This window comes from Hemicordylus capensis, chromosome 6, assembly GCF_027244095.1.
Source record: "Hemicordylus capensis ecotype Gifberg chromosome 6, rHemCap1.1.pri, whole genome shotgun sequence".
Taxonomy (NCBI): domain Eukaryota; kingdom Metazoa; phylum Chordata; class Lepidosauria; order Squamata; family Cordylidae; genus Hemicordylus; species Hemicordylus capensis.
The window spans coordinates 33,793,915-33,817,496 of NC_069662.1; the positions used below are offsets into that span (position 1 = coordinate 33,793,915).

Genomic DNA, 23,582 nt, shown 5'->3' on the forward strand with positions numbered 1-23,582 from the left:
GCCAGATCCCCTAGAGCCGGCCCTGCACCAGGGGTGCAAAATTCAAATGCCCCGATGGGCCAAAACCGACCATGATTTGGCGTCTGGAGGACAAGGTCAAATTTAAAACAAGCAAAAAATTGAAATAACGAATCAATATCTAATAGTTTAATAATGTGCAATAATTTTGATTCGAATTTAAAATTTAATTTACATTATTTATAGCTAGGGGAGGGTGGGCCGGTGTTTCCGCCGCCCCCCATCAGCCCCCATCCCCTTGCCCCACCGGTTGCAGAATTGTAAACTGGCCCTGGCAAGCTGGCTGGAAGACAGGGTGGCAGGATTGGTGGCGAGGCAGTGCGGGGCTGTGAAATGGGGGGCAGAGGCACAGGTGCTGCCGCTGTGCTCTGCAAGCCACTTCCCTGCTACCGCTCTGCTCACCCTTGCTATGGATCCCCTCTTCTGCTTTCAGGGCTGGGAGCTGGCCCTGGCGAGTGGGGGGGGGGGCAAAGGGTGGCAGGCACAGTGGTGTGATGGTGCACTGTTAAGACTGGGGATGGATGCGTCACTGCTTTTCCAGCTCACTGCCACCACTCACCGGGCTCCCAAACCCCTCTGCTGCTGTCGGGGCTGGGAGACTGAGGGACTGAGGGCACGCATCAACTCCCCTGCATACCTGTCGCCCCTTCACCCGCTCACTTACCAGGGCTGGCTGGCTTCACCACGGGCCAGGAAAAATGTGCCCGCGCAGGCCAAATCTGGCCCACAGGCCCTATGTTGTGCAGGCCTGGTTTACACACACAAGTAATTTAATTTCTGTCTCACATAGACAGAGTTTAGATCTTTTCCTCCACATACCTTTCTGACTTCTAACACTCTTTGGAGCAAGAGGCATCAGGGGTCTGCCTCTCAAGCAAAGACAAACCAACAGCTTAAGACATGCAGATGTTTGGAGAACACAAGAATACAATGTTTTCTTGTAGCAGCCAACAGGAGATGGAACCCAGATCCTGTTTACCCCAGACTGAACTAATATCCTGAATTGATCGATAATTGTCAGGAAACAGGATCTAGAGGATAGCAGCAATTTACACTTTTGAGATTCATGACAGATCAAAAGGACCAACTTGTATAAAAGAGGCAATCTCAGACATGGCAAATCAGCAAGCTTTGCCTAACCAGCAGACCATTGCTCAAGAGTGATCCTCAGAGCAGGGGCGGAGCCACCATTGGGCCAACGGGTTCAAAGAACCCGGGCCGTTGACCAATCAGGGGTGGCGAGAGCGGCCCCGACACGCCCCCTGGGTCTGACGTCAGTCGCAGGGAGGCTAGTTTAGCTCCCGAGCGGGGGCCGCGCAGCCCCTTCGGGAGCTAAACAAAGGCTCGCGCTGTGTTCGCAGCGCCAACCAGGAGCGGCTCTTCCCTGCGAAAGCAGCGCTAGCCTTTGTTTAACTGCCAAAGGGGCTGAGTGGCCCCTTCGGCAGTTAAAGGGTTACTGATTGAGTCTGAGGCCGAACAGAGCCTCAGGGCTCTGTTCGGCCAGACCACGCCCCCCCCGTCTGACATCAGATGTGGGGGCGTAGCTAGCCCCCGCATCTGACGTCAGGCGCGGGGTAGGGCCATGGCGGCAGCCGCACACAGGCCACAGGCGGACCCCCTCCACCAGTGCCTCAGAGTTAGCTGGTCAGGCCGCACGGCTAAAGCAGGAATTCTGTCCATGGATAGGGACTATTTGACACTTCTGTGTAGTGAGAAGTCAAGACTACCCAGCCATGGCGCTTTCTCTCTCTCTCTCTCTCTGCCTTGCTTTGAGCATCTACCATTAACTTGCTTGACTGCCTGAAGCCTCATCGTTAACAAGCCTCATGCCCAAGCTGCACACACTTGCTGTTCCTTGCTAGATCCTGGTAAATATGCTGCTTCTACAACCTTGGTCTCCACTTCCCTTCCCCTTTTCTCCTCCCTCTACTAACTCCTAATTCCCAACCTTCCCATTCCTGAGTGTCTTCCTTACCCCCTCTGCTTCCTCTTTCCATCCATCTCTGATTTGTGTTAGGTTTTAGGAAAATTTAATACTGACCTTACATGCATCCACACAAATGTAATAGTTAGGAACACTATGTTAATGTTATTACTAGCTTTAATTGAGATATTACTAGTAGCTATGATTGATTGTTCTGTTTTCTGCTCAGACTGTTGCTGTTGCTCTAGTAATCTTTTAAACTCAGTAAAGCCCATTGGATTGAGAGTATTTGGTCTTCTTTCTACCGTTGTGCCCAGACTATACATGGCCTTCATATAAAGAACTGGTCACTTTGTGACACTGGTGAAACAAGCCTAATTTCATATGCTGTCTCCAGAGCACATCTAGTGTACAAATCAGGCTAGGCTCACAACAGACACCTGCCAGAATTTCCCAGTCATGCATAACCATGTTTCGGAAACTGTTGTGGTCCAGGCCTGATTTATATACTAAATATGCTCATTAGCTAGCATACAAAATTAGGCCTGTCTCATAGTGTCACCAAGTGACCAAGTTCTTTTATATAGTGACCATGTAGGATCTGGGCACAAGGAAGAAAGGAGATCAAACCAATCCTAAATGATTCAATGGGCTTTATTGAGTATAAAAGAATAACAACATCAGTCTAGCTGAGCAGAAAGCAGAACACTCTATAAATATTACTAACAGTATTTCAACCCTAGTCAGCACCAATATTCACCCAGTGTTCATAACTTACATATGTGTGTGTATTAAATCTTCCTAGAGCCTAATACAATTCAGATACAGATGGAAAAAGGCGGGGGGTAAGGAAGGCTGAGGGCTGGCATGGTTTGGGGAGATCAGGAATTAGTAGAGGGATGAGGGGAAAGGAGAAGAAGGGGAAAGGATGGAGGGATCCAAGGCTTGTAGAGGCAGCATATTAATAGGCTCAGAGGCTTGACAGCGGTGGATCTTTCAGCTGAAGGAGCGAGGCTTTAGCTGGGGACAGGAGTCTTTAGAGTGATCATCAAGCATGCAGTTTGCTCAGAGCAAGGCTGAGAGTCAGAGTACCATGGTTGGGGAAGTCTTGACTTCTCACTGTGCAGTGGAAGTCACAGACAGTTCCTGTCCATGGACAGAGTTCCTGCCTCTAGCCCCGCGGCTTGGGCAGCAAACTTTTGGATTACTCATGAGCAAGTCTTACTTGTAGGCACAAGACTGCCTATAGGCACAAGACTGCCTATAGGCACAAGACTGCTAGTTCTCTGTCCAGTAAGCCTGTTCTTTATAGTTGTATTTTCCTTTGATCTCTCATAGAGTCCGTTCAAATCTCCTCATCTTTTCCTGGGTCCCCAAAAAGGTGACAACTTGCTGTTACCTTCTGGATATCATCTTTTAATTACTCAGCCAGTCCAGAGAGAGCTCAATCTCATCTTCTGTTAGCTGCTATCTTGAGGAGGGGACATTGCCCAAAGCAAATCTGCATCTCTGAGTTGCAAATGGGCCCCTTCTCTTGTCCCAGATTTGCTACTCTGGTCCCAAAAGGTGTTAAAAGTCAGGAGTTAGTGAGAGAATTAGTTCTATTTGTGTGAGACAGCAATTACATTATTTCTTGTGTACCTCTATCTAGTGTGTAATTATAACAAGAGAATATTTAAAGTAACATAAAAAGGGGTACATGTGTGAGGCAAGTTAATCAACACATTTGACTAAGGCAGAAGCATCCTGTTAGTGAGGTAAGGGGATTACTGGACCGCAGGTTAATTTCAGCAGTGTGAGACTGGTAATTAAGCCTGACCCATTGTGACTCTTGTGAGTTCCACAAACACTGATAACCAATGCTAGATTACCCCTGCCTTTAGAAAGCATTTACCAGGCAGTCATGAGATCTGGGCATCATGTTCACCTCAAGTTCAGGCATTTAATTGAACTCTTAATATAAAATGAAATCAGACACAGGCCTGAATTCCATATACTTCTGGGCCGGTATCTCTGGATCTAATGTTGGGGTGCCCAACAAAACCTGTGGTTGGCCAGGGATGACTGTACTTATGTTGGCATATAAACATTACAAGAACATCAACCACTTCTCTGAATGCAGAACATTCAGCCTCTTTCCTTTTTGACAAACCTGGGCTAAGACCTGACCTCCTTATTGTTATGTTCCCGCATCTGCAGAGTATGAGGGGAACTCCAAAGGCTGGCCATGTGTCTTTCCCTTCATCTACAAGAGTCGGACATTCTACACCTGCACCAATGAGAATACTGACCGTGGGAAATTCTGGTGTGCCACAACTGGGAACTATGATAAGGATGAGCAGTGGAGCTACTGTGCTGACACAAGTAAGCTAAAGATCTACCTCGCAACTTCCCAAAAAGAATGTTGTTAACCTGCAAAACCATGATACCCAACTTTCTGTCTCCAGCTGTGGCGACTTGGTGTCTTAAATGCAGGCAGAAGGAACTGTGAAGAATAGCATTTAGGATTTATGAATGCCACAATCTGAATTCCACAGCATCAGAGGGAAGCACTCTTGTCATAAAAGCTGTCCATCTCTTTCGCCCTCTCTTTCCCCCACCCCTTCTAGGGCTAAGTTCAAGTCCGACAGGGCCGTGCATCTTCCCCTTCACCTACAAGGGCAAGTCCTACTCATCTTGCACAACAGATGGGACATCGGATGGAAAGTCCTGGTGCTCTCTCACCAGGAACTATGATGCGCATAAAAAATGGACATACTGTGATACCACAGGTAGGAAAAAATGCTGAAGATGCAGACAAACCTGGTCAGTGCTTTGAAGTGTAGACTGGAGCAGGCATAAGTACAGGGAAGGCTGAGGGAGTCCCCTACATGGGGAAACAGGAAAATCCTTGTTTTTCAATATATCCAGTTTTGACCTGTTATCCAGTTCAGCAACTAGATTTTGAGGTGGTCTCTTGGCAAGGTGCCTAACGATGGGCCTCTTCTTACCTGTGTGGTCGTCTTCCCTTACCTAGGCAATGGTTCCCCCACCACCACCATTTTCCTTCTGTGTCTTCTTAGGGGGATGACTCGGCCAATGGCCGCCTCTTACTTCCCAGACTCGATCCTCCCCAGAGGGGCAAGGCAGGTGTCAGTAGTGCCCCCCTGTAGTGATGGGAAGGCTTTGAAGGAGGACTAGGACTGCAGAAGGACCAATCCAGAGGGCTGGTGGGAGCTTTACACACAGCCACCTACTGGAGGGGAGAATCCTTTTGTTCTGTTAGTCCGTCTGTCCCAGGAGAGCCCTGAGGAAGCAGCAGACTGTGTTGCTGGGCATTTGGGAAGGCTGCAGCCTGTGTATAGTAAGGACCAGTATAGCTAGATGCATTAGGAAAGTTATTTTTCTATTTTGTATTACTTGAAATCTGTGTTGCCTAAGTTAATAAAAACTCTCTCTTATAATTGTTCACACACCTCTGAAATCCTAGGACTGCTCAGCCGCATTTTGGGAGGGTTTCACCACATTTACACCCAGGAACTTTATATGTACAGTGGGTTTCCCCACATCAAAATAAAGTGGTGGCGGCAGCCTATTTTGAACTCTGGAAGTCAAGGGATCAAGCCCAGTGAACTCCGCCCCCCCCCCTCCTCTGGCTCAGATAGGAGTCATGACAAACCCTTTGGTCTCTGGCAGCTGCCTACAAGGATGCCATAATCTGATGCCAGCCCTGATCCAGATTGCAGCGTCTCCTTCCTTTTCAGACTTGTTTGCTTCTGCTCCTCTCTCCACTATTTCCCTCTCTTTCAAACCATTCCTTTGGCAACCATTCCTGAAGAGCAGCTTGATTGATATGTTGGAGCAAGAACAATTAACACTTTGAACTCCAACCAATTTAAGCCAAAACAACAAGAACAAGAATAGTGGAAGGCAGGAGACCTGTGTTTTCAAACCTGGATTTGCTCCAGCCAGGTGAAGAGTGGGGTTGGAGTTGCAGCTGAAGGTGCCGACGGTGCATATGGACAGAGGGCTCTAAACCCCTGGAGCTGCTCTCCAGGGGCCCCCTGCAGTTTTCCAGGCCAAGCACCACAGTCTGCCTGGGAGATGAAGTATCCTGTGGGTGGGTTGCTGAAGGAAGAATGGTGGATAGACAGGATGTTCAGCAACCCCTGCCCCCATACCCTACTTCAAATTGCACACCAGCCCCTCACTTTGCATATGATTATTTACCTCTGTCAACATTGGGATGGACTGTATGCTGTTTGAAGGAGGTGGGGCTTTGTGTTCAGTATTTAGCAACCCTGTCTTCCATGTCCGGTTCAGCCTTGACAAAGTTAAACATCTTATTTACTCTTCTGTGTAAACTGCTTTGAGCAGTTTGTTGGAAAGTGTTATATAAATATTTGGAGCATTGGTTAAGGGCCCTGTGCTATTTCATTCACACGCCTTTTTAATATTGCCTAACTTGTACTTTTTACTAATAAAGATCTTGGGGTATTGAAAACCCCTAATGCATTGCATGGACGAACTATGGACTTAGAGTGCTAGGGGGTCCAGAAGGGCCTCCAGAAGCTCCAGCATGCCCTGTGCAAGCGCACTGGGCATGCTGCCAAGACCCCCGGAGCTGGGAGGCGGCTTTTCGCCTCCCCCCGGCGTCTCCTTGTGAGTAGGCGCGGAGCCGCGCCACGGCTACTCACAATCTTCAAAACCAGGTTTACGGAGCACTTGCTCCCCAAACCTGGTTTTATGGGAGGGGTACTAGAGCGGGTTACCCACTCTAGAACCACCGGGCAGCCGAGCCCAGTGGTTCTCACGATTACAGAAAATCGGGCTAGCGGAGCCTAGCCCGATTTGCTGCAATTGTGAAAATAGCCCCTGAATTTGATGTGTGGGCTTTATGACATGGTGCTGAAAGCTGATTTGACAGTGTCAGACAGCCGTGTTGTGATGGGTCACATATTTTCAGCTTGTGGAGGCAATTCTGCATCTGAACTTACAGGGCAGCTCCAGAAGAAGATACACATGTAAATGATGAAGTACATGTAAATGATGAAAGCTTGCTTCATAGTAACCAATAGAAAAGTCCTTCCCTTTTGCTAGTCCTTAGGGCTTCTGGTTTCACGGACCATGCTCATCAGATGTCATTTTGAATATTCAATTTTCATCCTTTTTTCTAGATGACCAACAAAGTGAATACTGTCCATGCCAGTGATTCCAGCGGTGGCAATTTCCCAATAACCCAACCAACATTTGACTAGCTTTTCCTGGCTTCCCTTTGAAATGTATAGTTTGGTGTGATCCAGCCCCCAGCCCCTCCCCCATTTCTCTTGCTTTCAATCTGTATGTTCTCTCAGAGCACAGTCTAAGAGCACAGGATATAGCCATCTTGCTGAAGCTAAACAGTTCTGATCAGTGTCTGGATGGGACATCACCTGGGAACCTTTTGAATGCCACTTGAATCCAATGATGGAAGAACAACTAAGATATATGTGCTCTTGATAGCTTTCTGTATTCCTGTTTCCCCATCATCTCTCTTCCGCTCTTTACTGACACTGCAAAGGCTCAGATTATATTCCGCCTTTGACCCCACTATTTACCATATGCCATTATTGCAGTAAGGAGGCATTCACTGCCAGTCATGCTGATGTAAAGGATGTTCAAGAGAACATCTCCTTCATTATGAGCCCCACAACCCTTTGAGGTCGTGTGCAGAGGTCCATCTCCAATTGCCACCTGTTCAGCTGGTGGCCACACAGGGACGGGCCTTCTCGGTTGCTGCCCCGAGACTGTGGAATGCACTCCCTACTGAGATACGATCTTCCCCTTCTCTGACAATTTTTAAAAAGCCTTTGAAAACTCACCTCTTCACCCAAGCTTTGTCAGCTCTTTAAAATTTTTAGGTTTTAATCTGTGATTTATTTTTAAATTGTTAAATTGTTTTAATTTTTGTATATATATTTAACTTGTTTTATGCTATTGTTAACCACCTAGAGATGAAAGTTTGGGGCAGTGTACAAATTAGACAGATAGATAGATAGATAGATAGATAAGGATGCTGCAACTGTGCATCCTTGCTCTATGTCAGCCAGTGATTGTTGCTGGGACCATGGCAGGGGGCAATATTTTATTTATTTGATTTATTTGATTTGTATACCGCCCTTCCAAAATGGCTCAGGGCGGTTTAAAATTAAAACAAACCACTAAAACAGTAAAGAGCTAAAACAAATTAAAAACAATATAACAACAATTAACAATTTAAAAACATTTTAAAACAACAATTAAACAATTACAGTATTTAAAAGCCACCAAATCAAGTTAAAATGTTAAAACATTTTAAAATCCTGGAAAGACAGGCCAAACAAATAAGTTTTAAGGGCTCTCCTGAAGGCTAATAGAGAATTCAAATTGTGGATTTCTGCAGGGAGTGCATTCCACAGCCCCGGAGCAGCTATAGAGAAGGCCCGCCTCTGAGTCGCCACCAGACGAGCTGGTGGTAACTGGAGACAAACCTCCTCAGATGACATTAATGTGCGATGGAGATCACGCAGAAGAAGGCGCTCTCTGAGGTAATTCAAGCCTAAGCCGTTCAGGGCTTTAAAGGTAATAAATAGCTCGTTGTATTTTGCCCGGAAACATATCGGCAGCCAGTGCAGTTGTTTCAAAATAGGCGTAATGTGGTCTCTCCGGGTTACCCCAGAGACCAATCTGGCTGCCACATTCTGAACTAACTGAAGTTTCCAGACTACGTACAAAGGAAGCCTCATGTAGAGCGCATTGCAATAGTCAAGCCGGGAGGTTACCAGCTGGTGCACCACTGTTTTGAGGTCATCCTCTTCAAGGAATGGGCGCAGCTGTTGAATCAGCCGAAGCTTATAGAAAGCACTCCTGGCCATGGCCTCCACCTGAGAAACCAGGGTGAGGCCTGGGTCCAGGAGTACTCCCAGTGCACCTGCTCCTTCTGGGGGAGTGTAACCCCATCCAGCACAGGAATATCTAACTCACCCCTCAGATTCTAAGCCCCCACAATGAGCACCTCCGTCTTGCTTGGATTCAGCTTCAATTTGTCTCCCTCATCCAGCCCATTACTGCCTATAGGCAGGCATTTAGAGAATGAGTGCCATTTTCTGAAGAAGGGAGGGAGAAGTAGATATGGGTGTCATCAGCATACGGATAACACCCAGCACCAAATCTCCTGATGACCTCACCCAGAGTTTTCTTGTAGATATTGAAAAGCATTGGTGACAGAATAGAGCCCTGAGGGACTCTATATAACAGCTCCTGATTTGAGGAGCGACTGTCACCAAGCTCCACCATCTGGGATCTACCCGAGAGATAGGAACGGAACCACTGCAGAGCAGTGCCCCCTATTCCCAACTCCCCCAGGCGACCCAGAAGGATACCATGGTTGATGGTATTGAACGCCACCGAGAGATCCAAGAGGACCAACAGAGTCACACTCCCTCTGTCAATTCCCCAGTAAAGGTCATCCATCAAGCCGACCAAGGCTGTCACAACTCCATAGCCCGTTCTAAAGCCAGTTTGAAATGGGTCTAGATAATCAGTTTCCTCCAAAACTGCCTGGAGCTGGTTAGCCACCACCCTCTCGATTACCTTGCCCAGCCAGGGGAGAGTGGAGATTGGCCTATAACTATCCATCGCTGAGGGGCCCAGGGAAGGCTTCATAAGAAGAGGTGTAACTATTGCCTCCTTCAAACAGGGAGGCACCCTACCCTCCCTCAGCGATGCATTTATGATATTAACTAGGCCATCTCCAACAATCTCTCCACTAGATCGAATCAGCCAGGTTGGGCAAGGATCCAGAGAACAAGTGGTAGGCCGTACCGCTGCAAGCAGCTTGTCCACATAATCAGAAGTCACAAGTTTAAACTGATCCAATCTAATACTTCAAGAGGGATCGCTGGATACCTCCCTCACAGACCTTGCAGAAATAATGGAGTCCAAGTCAGCCCAAATACAGATTTTATCCGCAAGGAACCCACTAAAGGCATCACAGCAGAGTATCTCCGGGAGCTGATTTGAGGCAGAAGGAGCAGAGATTATACTCCTCACCACCCAGGATAACTCTGCCGTACACGAACCCGCAGACGCAATGCACACTGACCAAAAACGCATTTTTGCTCCGCACACTGCCATTGCGTAGGTCTTCAAATGGGTTCTATGCTGCATCCTGTCAGATTCGAGCCCAGTTCTCCTCCACTTGCGTTCCAGTCGACTACCAAGCCGCTTCATCTCCCTCAACTCCTCCGTGTACCAATAGGGATCTTCCTCCTCCTGATACTTATTGCCCCCTCTCTATGGCTTCTTCAGAAAAACAAATAAACCTGGCAGAGCAAATTGCAAGTTGACCATGCCATGGATATTGTAATAACTCGACTCCTTCTTTACTTACGTTATTTGTTTTAGCTAATCCTAGTACTTCAATTATTGTCATTACAATATCTTTGTGAGCATGACCCCACAATGTGTGATTTCTGGATTGGAGCCTTGCCTACTACAGTTTCCTGATAAAGATTACAGTTAATTTAAATACCGGGGTGTGCTCCATGCCCTGGGGAGGGCCAGCCCCCCTCCACAACTGATCCCTGAAAGGTTGCCAGCAGCTTCTTCTCTCATCGTACGCTTTGCAAGGAGTGTAAGGACAGGAAGGCAGCTGATCTGAGCCTTGCAAGGAGGTCAGGGAGAAGATCAGAGGTGGAGGACCATCCCAAAGGAGCTCTTTGCTTAGCAGCGGCTACAACAAAGAGCTGCTAAGATGGTGGCGGATAGCAGGAAACACATGAGGTGTGTTGCCTCATGAAAGGACTGCCCCATCTGGGAGGAAAGCCTAAGGATGGTGCTACCCTATGCTCAGTGGCGTAACTAGGGAAAACGGTGCCCGGGGCAAGCACTGAAATTGCGCCCCCCACCGCCGCCCCCCCAGCATACATCTGACTGACACACATGTTTCAGAAAACTTTTATTTTAAAAATTTAAAAAATTACAAAAATTACCAAACATTTCGAAATGCGATAAATAACCAAAAATCCAACAAATGACCAAAAATCCAACAAATGACCAAAAATCCAACAAATGACCAGTTTAGTTGAATTTACTTGTTTTTAACTGTTCAATTTTAAACTATGCATGTTTTACTTTGGTTGAGAACTACTTTGACACACGAGTTACAGGCAATATAGAAATACAATTCTCTGGCCAGCAACCATAAATAAACTGAACTGAACTACAATAAGTAAATTACTTCTGCAGACAGAAAGAAGTTTACCTCAGACATGCATGGTTGATTTGAAAATATTCAGTTGCAGGTATCTGACTAGCACTCTACAACAGATATGAAAGTTTTCTTAAAGCCACTATTCCTTTTACAAACTAAATACAGATAATCATTACCTGATATTATAAAGGGGTTGTGTCTGATGTACTACAATGTTGCACTTTGGACAAGTAGAAGTGTCTAACTATGCAGCTTTTACAAACTGTAAGAAGATAACTGAATTGGTATTCACATACTATTACAAAGTAGTATTCAGTCATCAAATATTATTCAGAATATGCAATACATGTTGGCTAGAATGCCATGCAAAAACAAGAACAAATAATCAAGATAATAAGCAAATCTGATACTGGGTTCAGAACTACAGTCTGTTAGCAGTTTTTGAGTTTTAGGAAGGCTGTCTTTTAATAATGATGTTCCACAACCCACAAGTGGAAGGCAACATAAGTCTTATAAGTAGCAATACACCAGTCATGTGTTCCGGTTTTCATAAAATAGATTTGACAGTGCAAAATAGATTTGAAAAAATAGATTTGACCTGCAAGGAGGTACACTGCAGAGGAAAGAACATGCACACACCTTTTCTCTTAAGATCTATATTCCATTTTCCTCTCCACAGCAAGATGTTTCTTAGTGATGAAAAGAATACTAACCTCCAAAATTGCTCAAGGGGTCTTCTTTTATATGTCATATTTACAACTATGTCTCACTAAAGTTTGGAATACATGTACCTTACTTAGTGGCACAGTTAGTAACAATCTTTGGTCTCCCTGCTGTTGTTGAACTACAACTCCCATCATCCCCAGCTGGGGATGGTGGGAGTTGTAGTTCAAAAACAGCTGGAGTGCCAAGGTTCCCCACCCCTGCAAAATGGATCAAGCTCAAGCATCTATTTGCCTACCACAGGGTGGACTGAAGGGGATGCAATCGAGCTTTCCTATCCTAAGACGAGAGCTTACACCCTAGTGAGTGTGTTTAGGACTGCAGGGTTGCCCCGTGCAATTGATACAGCCAGCGACTGACAGTGCTAGCTGCTGAGCAAAAAAACAACAAATAAACGTTGGTGGCTAATGTAAACAGAGCTACTGTTGCTCTGTTTACATTAGCCACCAACGTTTATTCGTGTGTGTTTTTAACATCCTCAGCCCAACGCTCTCTCTCCCTTGGCTGCGTTTACCTTCATCCCGCATAGCACCCGACTGCAGGCAGGCTTATCAACAGGAGGAAGAGGACAGCGACTGCTGCACAGCCAACGCCATGATGCTTTGGCTGCGCAGAGACTACAACGCCACCTTCTGCTCTTCTTTTGCTACCCAAGCCCAGCAGTCTGCCGTAGACTGCGTCTGCGCAGCAATCCAACTGTCTTCCTCACACGCGCCTTGAAACCGAAGCGACATCTGCGCATGCTCACCTCGTGCTCCCCCAAACCCAAAAAATGTTGCATGTTTTAAATGCAGGGATACGCACCATCACTGAGTCGAGTTTTTTAACTTAATGAAAAAAGACGCTTTGCCTTTGTCCCGTGGAGACACAGAGCCCCCCCCCCCACAAGGGCACTTTTCGGCACACAAGAGAAAAGGAGCGCGCCCCGCTCGCGCTATCTGCGACTCTTAAGTTCTCCGTCCTCATCATCTCGTTCCCCTGGACTCTCCGAGCAGCTGAGCTGCCGCCGTAGGAAGCGGGAGGGAGCCCCCTGCCGCCCCCGAGCAACCCGGGGCTTCAGTAATGTAACTTCCAGACTAGAGGATCTCCTGCTTCTCCCCTCCCAGTCGCAGCCACAAACCCCTCACCCTCGGCCCTCGCCTTGCTTTCCCCATGTCTCAGTCCTGACTCCCGCCGCCGCGAAAACAAAGGTGCGGTCCACTTTGAAGAACGCGACACAACAGCACACAAGCCACTGAGGAAGGCACGCTGCGCTGGGGGACCTGGCTTCGACGCAGGCGCCCACTCTCTGCTTTGAGAGAGCATAGCATTGAGCAAACTTTTCAAAATAATAAGAAAAATAAATGTTCATCACACACACACACCTTGTCTGTAACGCTGGCTTGCTTTGCTTGTTGTGGCACAGCACTGGTGATGATAAGGCAGGCAGGCAGGCCCTCAAATCCTCTTCTTCCCACTCCTGTGCTGCTGCTGCACAAAGCGCTGCGGTCTCCTGCCTCGTAGTCGCTGCGTGAGGCCAGACATGCATGCGCGACTGGTGGGGGGGGGCGCCATGAGGCGGGGACGCCATGTCAGCGGACTGATGAGGTGATGTTGTTGAATGACGGTCCCACCCAGGACGCCGGAAGCGAAGCGGCAGCAAGCAGCCAGGCAGGCACTCAAGTCACTGCACTTTAGGTGCCCGCGCCGCGGCGGCGCCAAGAGCAATGGCCCATGGGGGGTGCCAGGACCCGGGGAGGGGGAGGGGGACTGCCCAATGCCTCCCACTGCCTGCTGCGCCAAAAAAATTTTTTTCCCCGAACACACAAAAAAATTTTAAACGGAAAGGCAGGCGCCCCCCACGTGGTCAAGCAGAGTGGCGCCGGGGGCACGTGCCCCCCCTGCCCCCCCTATCGTTACGCCTATGCCTATGCTTTGCCAGCATGACTCTCAGGCTTCCCTCACCACCACCACCACCACCACATGGGGCAATAGGAGAATGCCTCCAGGTATTCTGTAAGATTGTAGAGGCACCTTGAGCTCTGGGTTTTCTTCAGGGCAGCTGCTGGATATGAGGCATTGCTTCTGACCTGGCAGGAGCCCTGAAATCAAGTGACAAAAACCTTTTCACACGGTACTCCTAGGTTCAGATCCTGCACCTGCTCTGGTGCTTGCTCATTTTGTTCATTCGTTCATTCTATTTGCCTAACTAGGATGTCCAAGTGTCCTCTCTTGATCCTGATAGTCCTCTGTTTGAGTGGCCCTCTGGTCTGGTGTTGGCAGGTCCTAAGCCTATTGATTTCAATATAGGTCCATGGGATAGGTCAAAGTGGGCTGTGGAAAATCAGCTATAGAATTAAAGGTAGCACTCCCAAAACATAATTATACATTTACAACAGTTGACACTGTTAATGAGAGACACCAAGATGTAACACCAGGAATGGAGCTAGAAGCTCCACTCCAGAAGAGAGTTTCATCTTCTCCCAGTCAGAGGCCCAGGGTGAGAGGCTAGGGTATCCAACTGGTGCAACTTTGTGGGCTGCTACTGCTGCTTCACCTGTTGGACTGCTGTTGCTGCTCCTGTGGCTGTTGTGAGTGGAAAGTGGTTGCAGGACTGGGCCCCAGGGCAGGGAGGAGCCATTAATAGCAGCTGGCTGGCTCTGCTGGCCCTTTAGACATGCTGCTTGTGGCAGCGGGTCTGCCACCAGCAGGGGGACACCAAGGGTGTTGCCCCTTTGGAGAGCCACCTCGGGGGACCGAGGGCAAGGGCCATTCCCCCTAGTTCAGGGCCTTGGGATTTATGGCTGGCATTGAATGGTTTGTGGGGTATTTTGTTTTTAATTAAAACTGTTTAATTCTGTTTTATATCGATTATATTATATTTTCTTATAGTGCGGAGAGGAAACTGTGTCTGGGCAGGGAAGGAGGGGAGGAAATGTTATTGGGGGCACCCATCTCTGTAATGTTGGGCAGGGGCGGGGGGATATGGTGTTGGAAGGCAGAGGAGATTAATTAGAAGAAGGGGTGTTAGCATTATTAAATCTATCGCCCGTTCTGGTCCGCCTCTCAGCCAGAAGACTTTGGGGAGTCCTGTCAACCATCCCACTTCTCTGGTGGTGGTGTTACTGTACACAAGGTCAGTCCGGAATAAAACATTGGTCATCCATGACTTGTTTGCGGATTTGGCGTGTATTACCAAGACCTGGGTGGATGATTTGGGTGGGCCTTGTCTCACCCAGCTTTACCCCCTCAGTTACTCAGTGCAGCACTGTTCCAGATCAATGGGGTGGGGAGAGGGTGTTGCTGGGGAAATTACCAGTTAGCATGGATGGTGGTCCTGCTGATGCCCTGGTCTCTCTATGGAATCGTGATATGACTAGGACCATTGACATGATCGCTCCCCAATGTCCTCGATGTCCTTATGGGACCTATAGAGCAACCTGGTATGCCTCAGAGCTCCGGGTAATGAAACAGGAGGGTTGACGGCTAGAGGGCAGGTGGCGCACTTTCCGACGCGAGTCTGATCGAGCATGGGTTAGAGCACATTATCGTGCCTACCATGTGGCAGTGATGGTGGCAAAAAAGAACTATTTCTCCGCCATTACTGCTTCCTCGAGTAGCCATCCAGCAGAGCCTTTCCAAGTGGTGAATGGCCTAGTGACATCAAGCCGGGAAAAGGATGGTATTGCACCCTCGGAGGCCTGCTGTGATAAATTTATGAGGCACTTTGAGGCTCAAATCACACAGCTCCACATGGGATTTGAGGACATGTCTCAAGATGGTCTGTTGCAGGTGTCCAGAGAACTGTCTGGTTCAGTTACTATGGATCAGTTTCAATTGTTGCGGTCTGAGGATGTGGAGAGGCTGCTCTTAGGGGTCCGGCCGACCACGTGTCTCCTGGATCCTTGCCCGTCCTGGCTGATAAGAGCTAGTCAAAGGACTATAGCTGGGAGTGGTTAATGCCTAGTTGCGAGAGGGGGTTGTTCCGCTGCCCCTTTAATAGGTGGTGGTGCGGCCCTTTCTTAAGAGATCCTCCCTAGACCCGGAAGTATTGAATAACTATCACCTGGTTGCTAATTTACCCTTCCTTGGCAAGGTACTGAAGAAGGTGGTGGCGACTCAGCTTCAGGCATGCTTGGAGGAAGCTGATGATTTGGGTCCAGTCCAGTCCAGCTTCAGGCCTGGTCACGGCACTGAACCGGCCTTGGTCGCCCTGGTTGATGACCTTTACCAGGAGAGGGAGAGGGGCAGTGCTACCCTGGTGGTTCTCCTCGATCTCTCAGTGGCTTTTGATACCGTTGAACATGGTATCCTTTTGGAAAGGCTTCCGGAGTTGGGGGTTGGAAGCACTGCATCTCCAGGGTCCATATAAAAGAGTTACCATGGGGGAATTTTGTTCATCCCCGCTGGGAGTTGACCTGTGGAGTTCCTCAGGGGTCAATTTTATCCCCTATGCTTTTTAACATTCATATGAAGCCACTGGGAGAGGTCATCAGGAGGTTTGGAGTGAGGTGCCATCAGTATGCTGATAACACCCAGCAATATCTCTCTATTCCATCTCGATCAGGATAGACGATTGAGGTCCTTGACTGTTGCCTGCAGGCGGTAATGAGCTGGATGTGGACTAATAAATTGAAACTGCATCCAGATAAATTGGAGGTGCTGTCTGTCAGGGGCTCTGGAGTCCATGGTGAGGAGATATCCTGTTCTTGAGGGGGTGATAGAACCCCGGAAGGAACACGTGTGTAGCTTAGGGGTACTCCTGGATTTGTCTCTGTTGCTGGAGGCCCAGGTGGCAGCAGTGGCCAGGAGTGCCTATTTTCAACTTAGGCTTGTCTGCCAGCTACAGCCCTTTCTGGATAGAGATAGCCTGACCACAGTGATCCATGCTCTGGTAACCTCCAGACTGGACTATTGTAATGTGCTTTATGTGGGGCGGCCCTGAAGACGGTTCGGAGGCTGCAACTAGTGCAGAATGCAGCAGCAAGACTTCTGATGGGCACTTCTAGCTGGATGCACATCACACCGGTCTTAAAGGAACTGCACTGGTTGCCAATTTGCCACTGAGCCCGATTCAAGGTTTTAACACTGACTGACTTATAAAGCCCTGAACAACCTGGGCCCCAAATACCTGAAGGAATGCCTTCTTCCATATAGACCTGCCTGTCAGTTAAGATCTGTAGGAGAGGCCCTCTTGATAGTGCCACCATTGTGAGCAGTTAAAGGGGTAGGGGCACGCGAGAGGGCTTTCTCTGTGGTGGCCCCTAGGCTGTGGAATGCCCTCCCCTCCGAGGCGCGCCAAGCTCCGACATTGTGTACATTCTGGAGAATAGTGAAGATGCACCTCTTTACCCTGGCCTTTGACCAGAGATGTAGTGGTTCTTTCCCTCTCAGGCACTGTATTTTTTTATTGTGTTTTTGATTTTATGATGCTGAATTTTAATTATGTTTTATATTGGTTTTATTGTAACCTGCTCTGAGACCTTTGGGTATAGGGTGGCCTAGAAAAGTAAGTAAATAAATACATAAATAAATAATAACAGATACTGCTGTTTCCCACATTTCCCAGTAATGCATATGAAAAGCTCCCAACCCCTTTTTTAAAAAGGCAAATTCTTTGCTGCACTGAATGCAATTTGCCTCCTGGGACTTTTACACACATGGCTTTTAGTTCGCATCTCCTCTGGAATGGAGGGTGCAAGTCCACATATCAGCTGAATCTACCCCGAAGTTGCAGTGGGCTATCAGGGACCAGTTCACACATGATTCTGCTTTTCCCCGAATTACTGCCGCACTTTCTAGCCTAGCCCGAATTATGTCCAGGGTTAAAAAAAAAAATCCTCTATTTGCAGCAGCTTTGGGAGCGGGGATCTTTCTGGTATGCCTCACCGCTTCTCCTGCAATGTGTGGAGGGGCCATTGCCAGTCATTTGGCTTTTTTCAAAACTCGCACTTTCGTGGTTTTAAAAAAAACCTTCAAGTAGCGCCGATCAGCTTCAGAAAGAGCCTGCAGCTCAGGAGGGGCTTTTCTCTGGGGATCAGAAGAGGAGGTGTGAAGCCTTGCCTGCCTGCCCCCAAACCCAGCTGTTGCTCCCTCCCCACTTTGTTTTTCTCACCTCCTGCTGAAGCAGGTCTGATCAGTTCAGCGAGACTGTCTTAATGTGTCCTAACACCTGACACCCGCCCTATGCCGTGCCTGTGGATGGGAGGGGGCTGGCAGCAGGAGTGACTATCTCCAACCAATAAAAGCTGCTTCTCTCTCTCTCTCTCTCTCTCCCTCCCCCCTTGCGTCCTGCGCCCACCCCCACCCCTTTGCTGAACTGTTGAGAGGGTTGCTCCTTGCCAGGTCGATTTCCAAAAATATAAATACTTAAAGGCAAGAGGAGAGTCTTGCAGTTTACAAGGAACTGGAGACTTGGGTGAACTAGTGGAACGCCAAGGGGGCGGGGAATGCTGCAGGTGGTGGGGGGGGGCGTTGTGGCAGATTGGTGAAATTCTGTGGAGGGAGTCCAGAAGGGGGGGGGAATTCCGGAGTTAAACGCAATCACGAATGGGAATGCAAAATGTGGGTCTTCCTATGCTTCCAACATGTACAAGATTTGCTAGTGCTAATCCAGTCTTTTGGCTCCTTTTAATTCATATATGAATCTCTGCCTTTGTCTTATTGAAGCCTGGTCACCATAGGGACATAGACACTGCAAAACAGGCAGATAGGCAGGCTTTACATATGCAGATGTTGTTGGAAGATACCTGGAAGCTGAACAATGGAGACTACAGGTTCAGTGTAACTGAGCCCTTTGTGTCTGAGCTGATTCCATGATTTTCTTCATCACAGAGAGAAAGCAATGTTTTCTACTTTCAGCTTCCATGGTCTCTTAAATGATCTTGAGGTGGGGGCATGAAGTGATGAAGGCATTCACAAAAGCAAGCTTATTATAAAAATCAGCAAAAAATTGGGTAAGACTCAGCAGTTTGGGTTAAATGTTCTGTTGTTTTGACTAGTCAATCTTGCGGAATGCCGCCGACTGTCAAACTAAAAAAGTAATAATGAAGTGAGACGTCTCTTGCTTCCTCCTGGGATGCGATTGTTTGGAGAAAAAACCTGGAGCAAGCTGTGGGAACTGACATGGGGAATATCCCGCCTGTGATCAGTTCAATGAGTGGAGTTCAAATTTCCATCATTTGCTGGAAATTCAGAGAAGAACTTTATTATTGGTTTAATAATGTCGGGAACGCCCTAAAATGGAGACAACCAGAAAAGGAAGCTACAGTAGCTGATAGAGTAACATTGATGTCATTAGGAGAGGTAGTTTAGTCCAATCACCGAGTATAGCCTCAGTGGCCAATCAGAGAACTAGTTCACCGTTTCATTGAATACAGCAACATATTAACTGTATGCAAAAGGAAGTAACTGTGTGCAAAAGGAATAACCCAAATATAGTTATTACATTCATATTCCCACCAGCTGACATACACAGGTCAGAACCAGCCAGACCTGTTTTTCCTTCATCAGAATGCACACAGGAAAAAGATCCGCAGGGAATGCGGACAAGGATTGACACTATGTGAAGGGCCCATCTAATCACTCGAATCTGTGAAGCAGGTTAGCTCTTTGGCTACCCCACAGCATGAAGACAAGCCCCTGCTAACTGGGCAAAGAGGCACCTTTTTAATGCGGTGATGCAGGGGGAGAGTAACTGGCCCTATATCCACCCCCAGCACAGTACCTCCAGTGACTGTTGCTGGTGTCTGTTTTATATTTCTTTTTAGATTATGAGCCCTTAGGGGACAGGGGTCCATCTTATCTTGTTGATTATTCTTTCTCTATTAAACCGCTTTGGAAACTTTTTTGTTGAAAAGCGTTATATAAATATTTGTTGTTGTTGTTATTTGTTTGTTGGATAACTCCCTGGGGAGCTAGAATAAAGTTCTTGAAGATAACTGTCCTTAGCACTTACATTTTCTCTCACATACTGAATATAATATATAAATGGGGTTGAGGTTCATGGGTGCCAATTCCAGACCAGATTAAAGGCTATCTCATATTGGCTCACGTGCTACAAAGCCACGAAATTGGAATCTAAGGCTAATGCCTTAACAGACATGCCATGTGATCAGTAATGATGTTGTGCAATGCAACAAACTGTGCTTGTTTCCAACTTGCCCTCCATGCACCCACACCTTTCCTAGGCCTTTGAGGACAAAATCAAGATGGGGAGGATGAGGTGCCTGGTGCCAGCAAAAATAACTATGTTGTCCTTTTCCTGAACTGCCTTGGGGAGCATCTGAATTGTCAGAGGAATTCTCCTGTGAGTTGAACCATGACTGTTTGTTGTTTACTTCACTAGCTTGCAGGCTGAGGTGTATCTTTGGTGGGGCAGGCAGGGCACATGCCCCGGGCGCCACTTGAAGGGGGCGCCATTTTTTAAAATTAAAAATTTTTTTAATGGCCACCAAAAACAAAATGGCCACCGTGCATGCTCAAATGGCCTCTGTGAGTCCCTAGGCCATGCCAGGCCTCACAGAGGCCATTTGAGCATGCATTGTGGCCATTTTGTTTTCAGCAGCCATTTTAAAAAAATATTATTTTAAAAAATGGCCAGTGCACATGCTCAGTTGGTCCCTGCGAGGCCCCAGAGGCCAGCGGGGGGAAGGGGAACCTTTGCAGACACCCCCCCCCCACGGCCTTTAGGAAGCCCCTCGAAGGGGCTACAGGTTAAAAAAAATTAAAAATAATAATATAAGTCACTGTACACATATTCAGTTTGGCACTATGTACAGAGAATCAGGGCCTGTGAATACTGAGCTGAAGCTTATGAGCTAGGATTGTATTCATTTGCTCTTACTTTGCTTCTTGAGATAAGTGAGTTAAATGTGATGTCTTAATAATATGGCTGTTAATGGTGAGTTTGTCTTTGAATCAGTGTTAAATCCTTAGTATTAAGGCCCACTGGGAGTTTCTTGCTCTCTTTCTCTCATTCTAACTGTCTTTCTGAAATACTAGAATATATTCCAAGCAGTGACACAGTTTACTCTGCATATCCTTTGATTATTTTCAGAGTATCTGGGAAAAGTGAAATTCTCCATTTATTTTTAAAACTTATGTAATAGTGATGCTACAATGCATAGTAGAGAATTAGACAGGAACTTCTGTTTAGTTTTCCAAGTGCACCTCCACATAGTATTTGGGTATTTCATGAACCCCAGCTGGGCCTCCCTAGCCTGCGTTTGGCTGTGTGTGAGAACAGCCTCCTTGAGTCTTCTTGTAGAATATAGCAAGACAATGGCTGGGGATGATGGAGGTTATGTTCCAACCACATCTGGCAACACAAATTTGAAAACTGCTGCAAATAAGGATCAGATACTTCATACAGCAGTACAGGAACAGGACAACATGGGGCATCTTTGCTGGTTCCAGGCACCCCATCCTTCCCATCTTGAGTTGGGTCTCAAAGACTTAGGAAAGGTGTGGGTTCACAGAGGGCAAGTGGTTAGAGAGCACAACTTGTAACATACCACAACATCATTATTGATCATGTGGTACGTCTGTTAAGGCATTAGCCTTAGATTCCAATTTCCCCATTTTGTGGAGGCAGAGCCTTAACTCTGATCTGAAACCAGCAGGTTTTTTGACCGTTTAATATAGTGTAATTTCTGTTATTTTTCCTTCCCCCTCTGTTTCTTTTTCAGATCCTCCTGTGTATTTCCCTACATTTTTGAGGGGATACTACTCTTCGATGAGCAGCTATGGTGTGCCATGTGGCCAACAACTGGATCACCATCACAAGATATGTTCTCTTCCTGGTGTGGGATGCAGAATTTCACAAGAACAATTTAATTTGGGTTAATGCTCTGTCCTGCAGAATTTAGATATGTACTTCCTGTAGCCCCTCTGTTCTATGGACGCTAGGGACGTAACGGTACTACAGACATGAAAACAAATAGATTACCATTCTAACAGTTTGTTGAGGAAGTGTCTGCACTGAATTTTGGCACCACTCCCTTTCCCTATCAATACATGTTGTTCTGTTAGGGTGGCTGTGGATCGTGCAACTGTGTTGGGGCAATTCTTGCATTCAGTGCAAGGCCACTCTTGTGCAACTGTGCGAGCATTCCGTTGAAAGCCAGATGGAGCATTGCACGGATGGTCCGCCAGTGTCATTTAATATAAAACTGCAAGGAAAAGTGTTTTGATTTTTGAAAAATTTAAAACAATAACAAAAACGCCTGGGGAAGTTTCTTCTTTACATTCTCAAGCATATGGTAAAAGTATTATTACTAGTATTAATATCTATATATTTAATTCTCTTATACATACCCGTTGCTAATCTCATGGGTGGCAGCTCTCGTGAGAGTTCGTGAGCAGCTGCTGGACGAGCGACAGGGACAGGGGAGAAAATAGGGATGGCGGCTGCCGAGAGCAGGAGCGGCAGCGGACACCGGGAACAGGAGATGGTGGCCTGGCCAGCAGGAGGAGGCAGCCGCTGCTGGGAGTGGGTGGGCAGGCAGGAGGAGGAGGCGGGCTGGCTTTCCAGCTGGCCCACCAGCCAGAAAGTATGGGGGGCAGAGAAGGGGAGGAGAAGAGAAGCAGAACGGCGGGGGGGGGGGTGCAGCGGCAGTGCCGGCCTGAGGTGCAGATGCTCTGCACCCGGCCCAGCTAGTTATCATTATTATTATACACTCTCAAATGGAGGTGTTTCAGTCAAACCCAGCAGAAATACTCTGAATAAACTCTCAAAGCATTTTTCCCCTGATCGAAAGGCAAAATACCAGTTACAGGGGAGCAACATCAGGAGAGAGGGCATGCCCTCACCTCTTGCCTGTGGGCTCCCCAGAGGCATCTGGTGGGCCACTGTGCGAGGCAAGATGCTGGACTAGATAGGCCTTGGGCCTCATCCAGCAGGGCTGTTCTTACCTTCTAAGGCCAGTTCCCAGTGATAAAATTTAACTATATCCAATTGCATGAATTAATCCCAAAGCCCCCCTTTTCAATTTTAGAATAGTAGCTTTAGCAGGAAGTAACCATTTTCTTAACACTTCTCTTGCCAAATACCCTCCCCCGCAGCTTCCTCCTCCATTGCATTCAAAATTCATCTTTTCCCTCACAAAGATGTCAAAACACTGGAGGGAGGAGAAGCCACTGAAAGAAGCAATTTGAAGATAAGGCTTCAGAACCCACATGTTCCACACGGTTTCTCAATCAACCCTCTCACATCAGTTTTGGTTTTGAAAATGGGGCCCAGGAACTCTAAGATCCATATTTGTGCACTATGTTCAGTTGGACTCTGATGTCAGGAAGAAAACAGGTTTAATTCTCCTAGTGATGCCTGTGTCAACCTCTGGATAGAGACTGTGTCTAATGTGTGGTGCCCCCCTCCCCAGAAGATGGAAGGGATGCAAATTATTTCTATCAATATGCATAAGTTCTGCTCATGTCTTTGTCTAGACTAGTGATTCTCAAACTTGGGTCCTCAGGTGTTATTGGACTTCAACTCCCATAATCCCCAGCCTCAGTGGCCTTTGGTTGGGGATTGTGGGAGTTAAAGTCCAATAACACCTGAGGACCCAAGTTTGAGAATCACTGGCTCTAGACTATGGAGGTGATTCTGAAGGACAACCATCTCTGTTTCCTTTTATGAATCTGCACAAGACATACGTAAGGCATCAACGAACTTGAACATAAAGGGAGATTCCGGTGTGCCATAACTGAGAGTTATGATAAAGACAA

At 47.3% G+C, this 23,582-nt stretch overlaps 1 protein-coding gene across 2 annotated transcripts in view; it reads left to right on the forward strand.

Moving 5' to 3' along the window:
- LOC128330335 (epididymal sperm-binding protein 1-like) overlaps positions 1 to 22,059 on the forward strand; it is a 34,169-nt gene extending 12,110 nt beyond the window's left edge. The window contains exons 6-8 of one of the 2 annotated variants that reach the window (XM_053263018.1): positions 4,142 to 4,306; positions 4,552 to 4,713; positions 21,545 to 22,059. In XM_053263018.1, the coding sequence (XP_053118993.1) occupies positions 4,142 to 4,306; positions 4,552 to 4,713; positions 21,545 to 21,702 (485 nt within the window). In that variant the 3' untranslated portion in view covers positions 21,703 to 22,059. Of the gene's footprint in view, positions 1 to 4,141; positions 4,307 to 4,551; positions 4,714 to 7,098; positions 7,521 to 21,544 lie in introns of those variants that run through there. The other variant, XM_053263019.1, reaches the window with a different exon arrangement.
- The last annotated feature ends 1,523 nt before the right edge of the window (positions 22,060 to 23,582 follow it).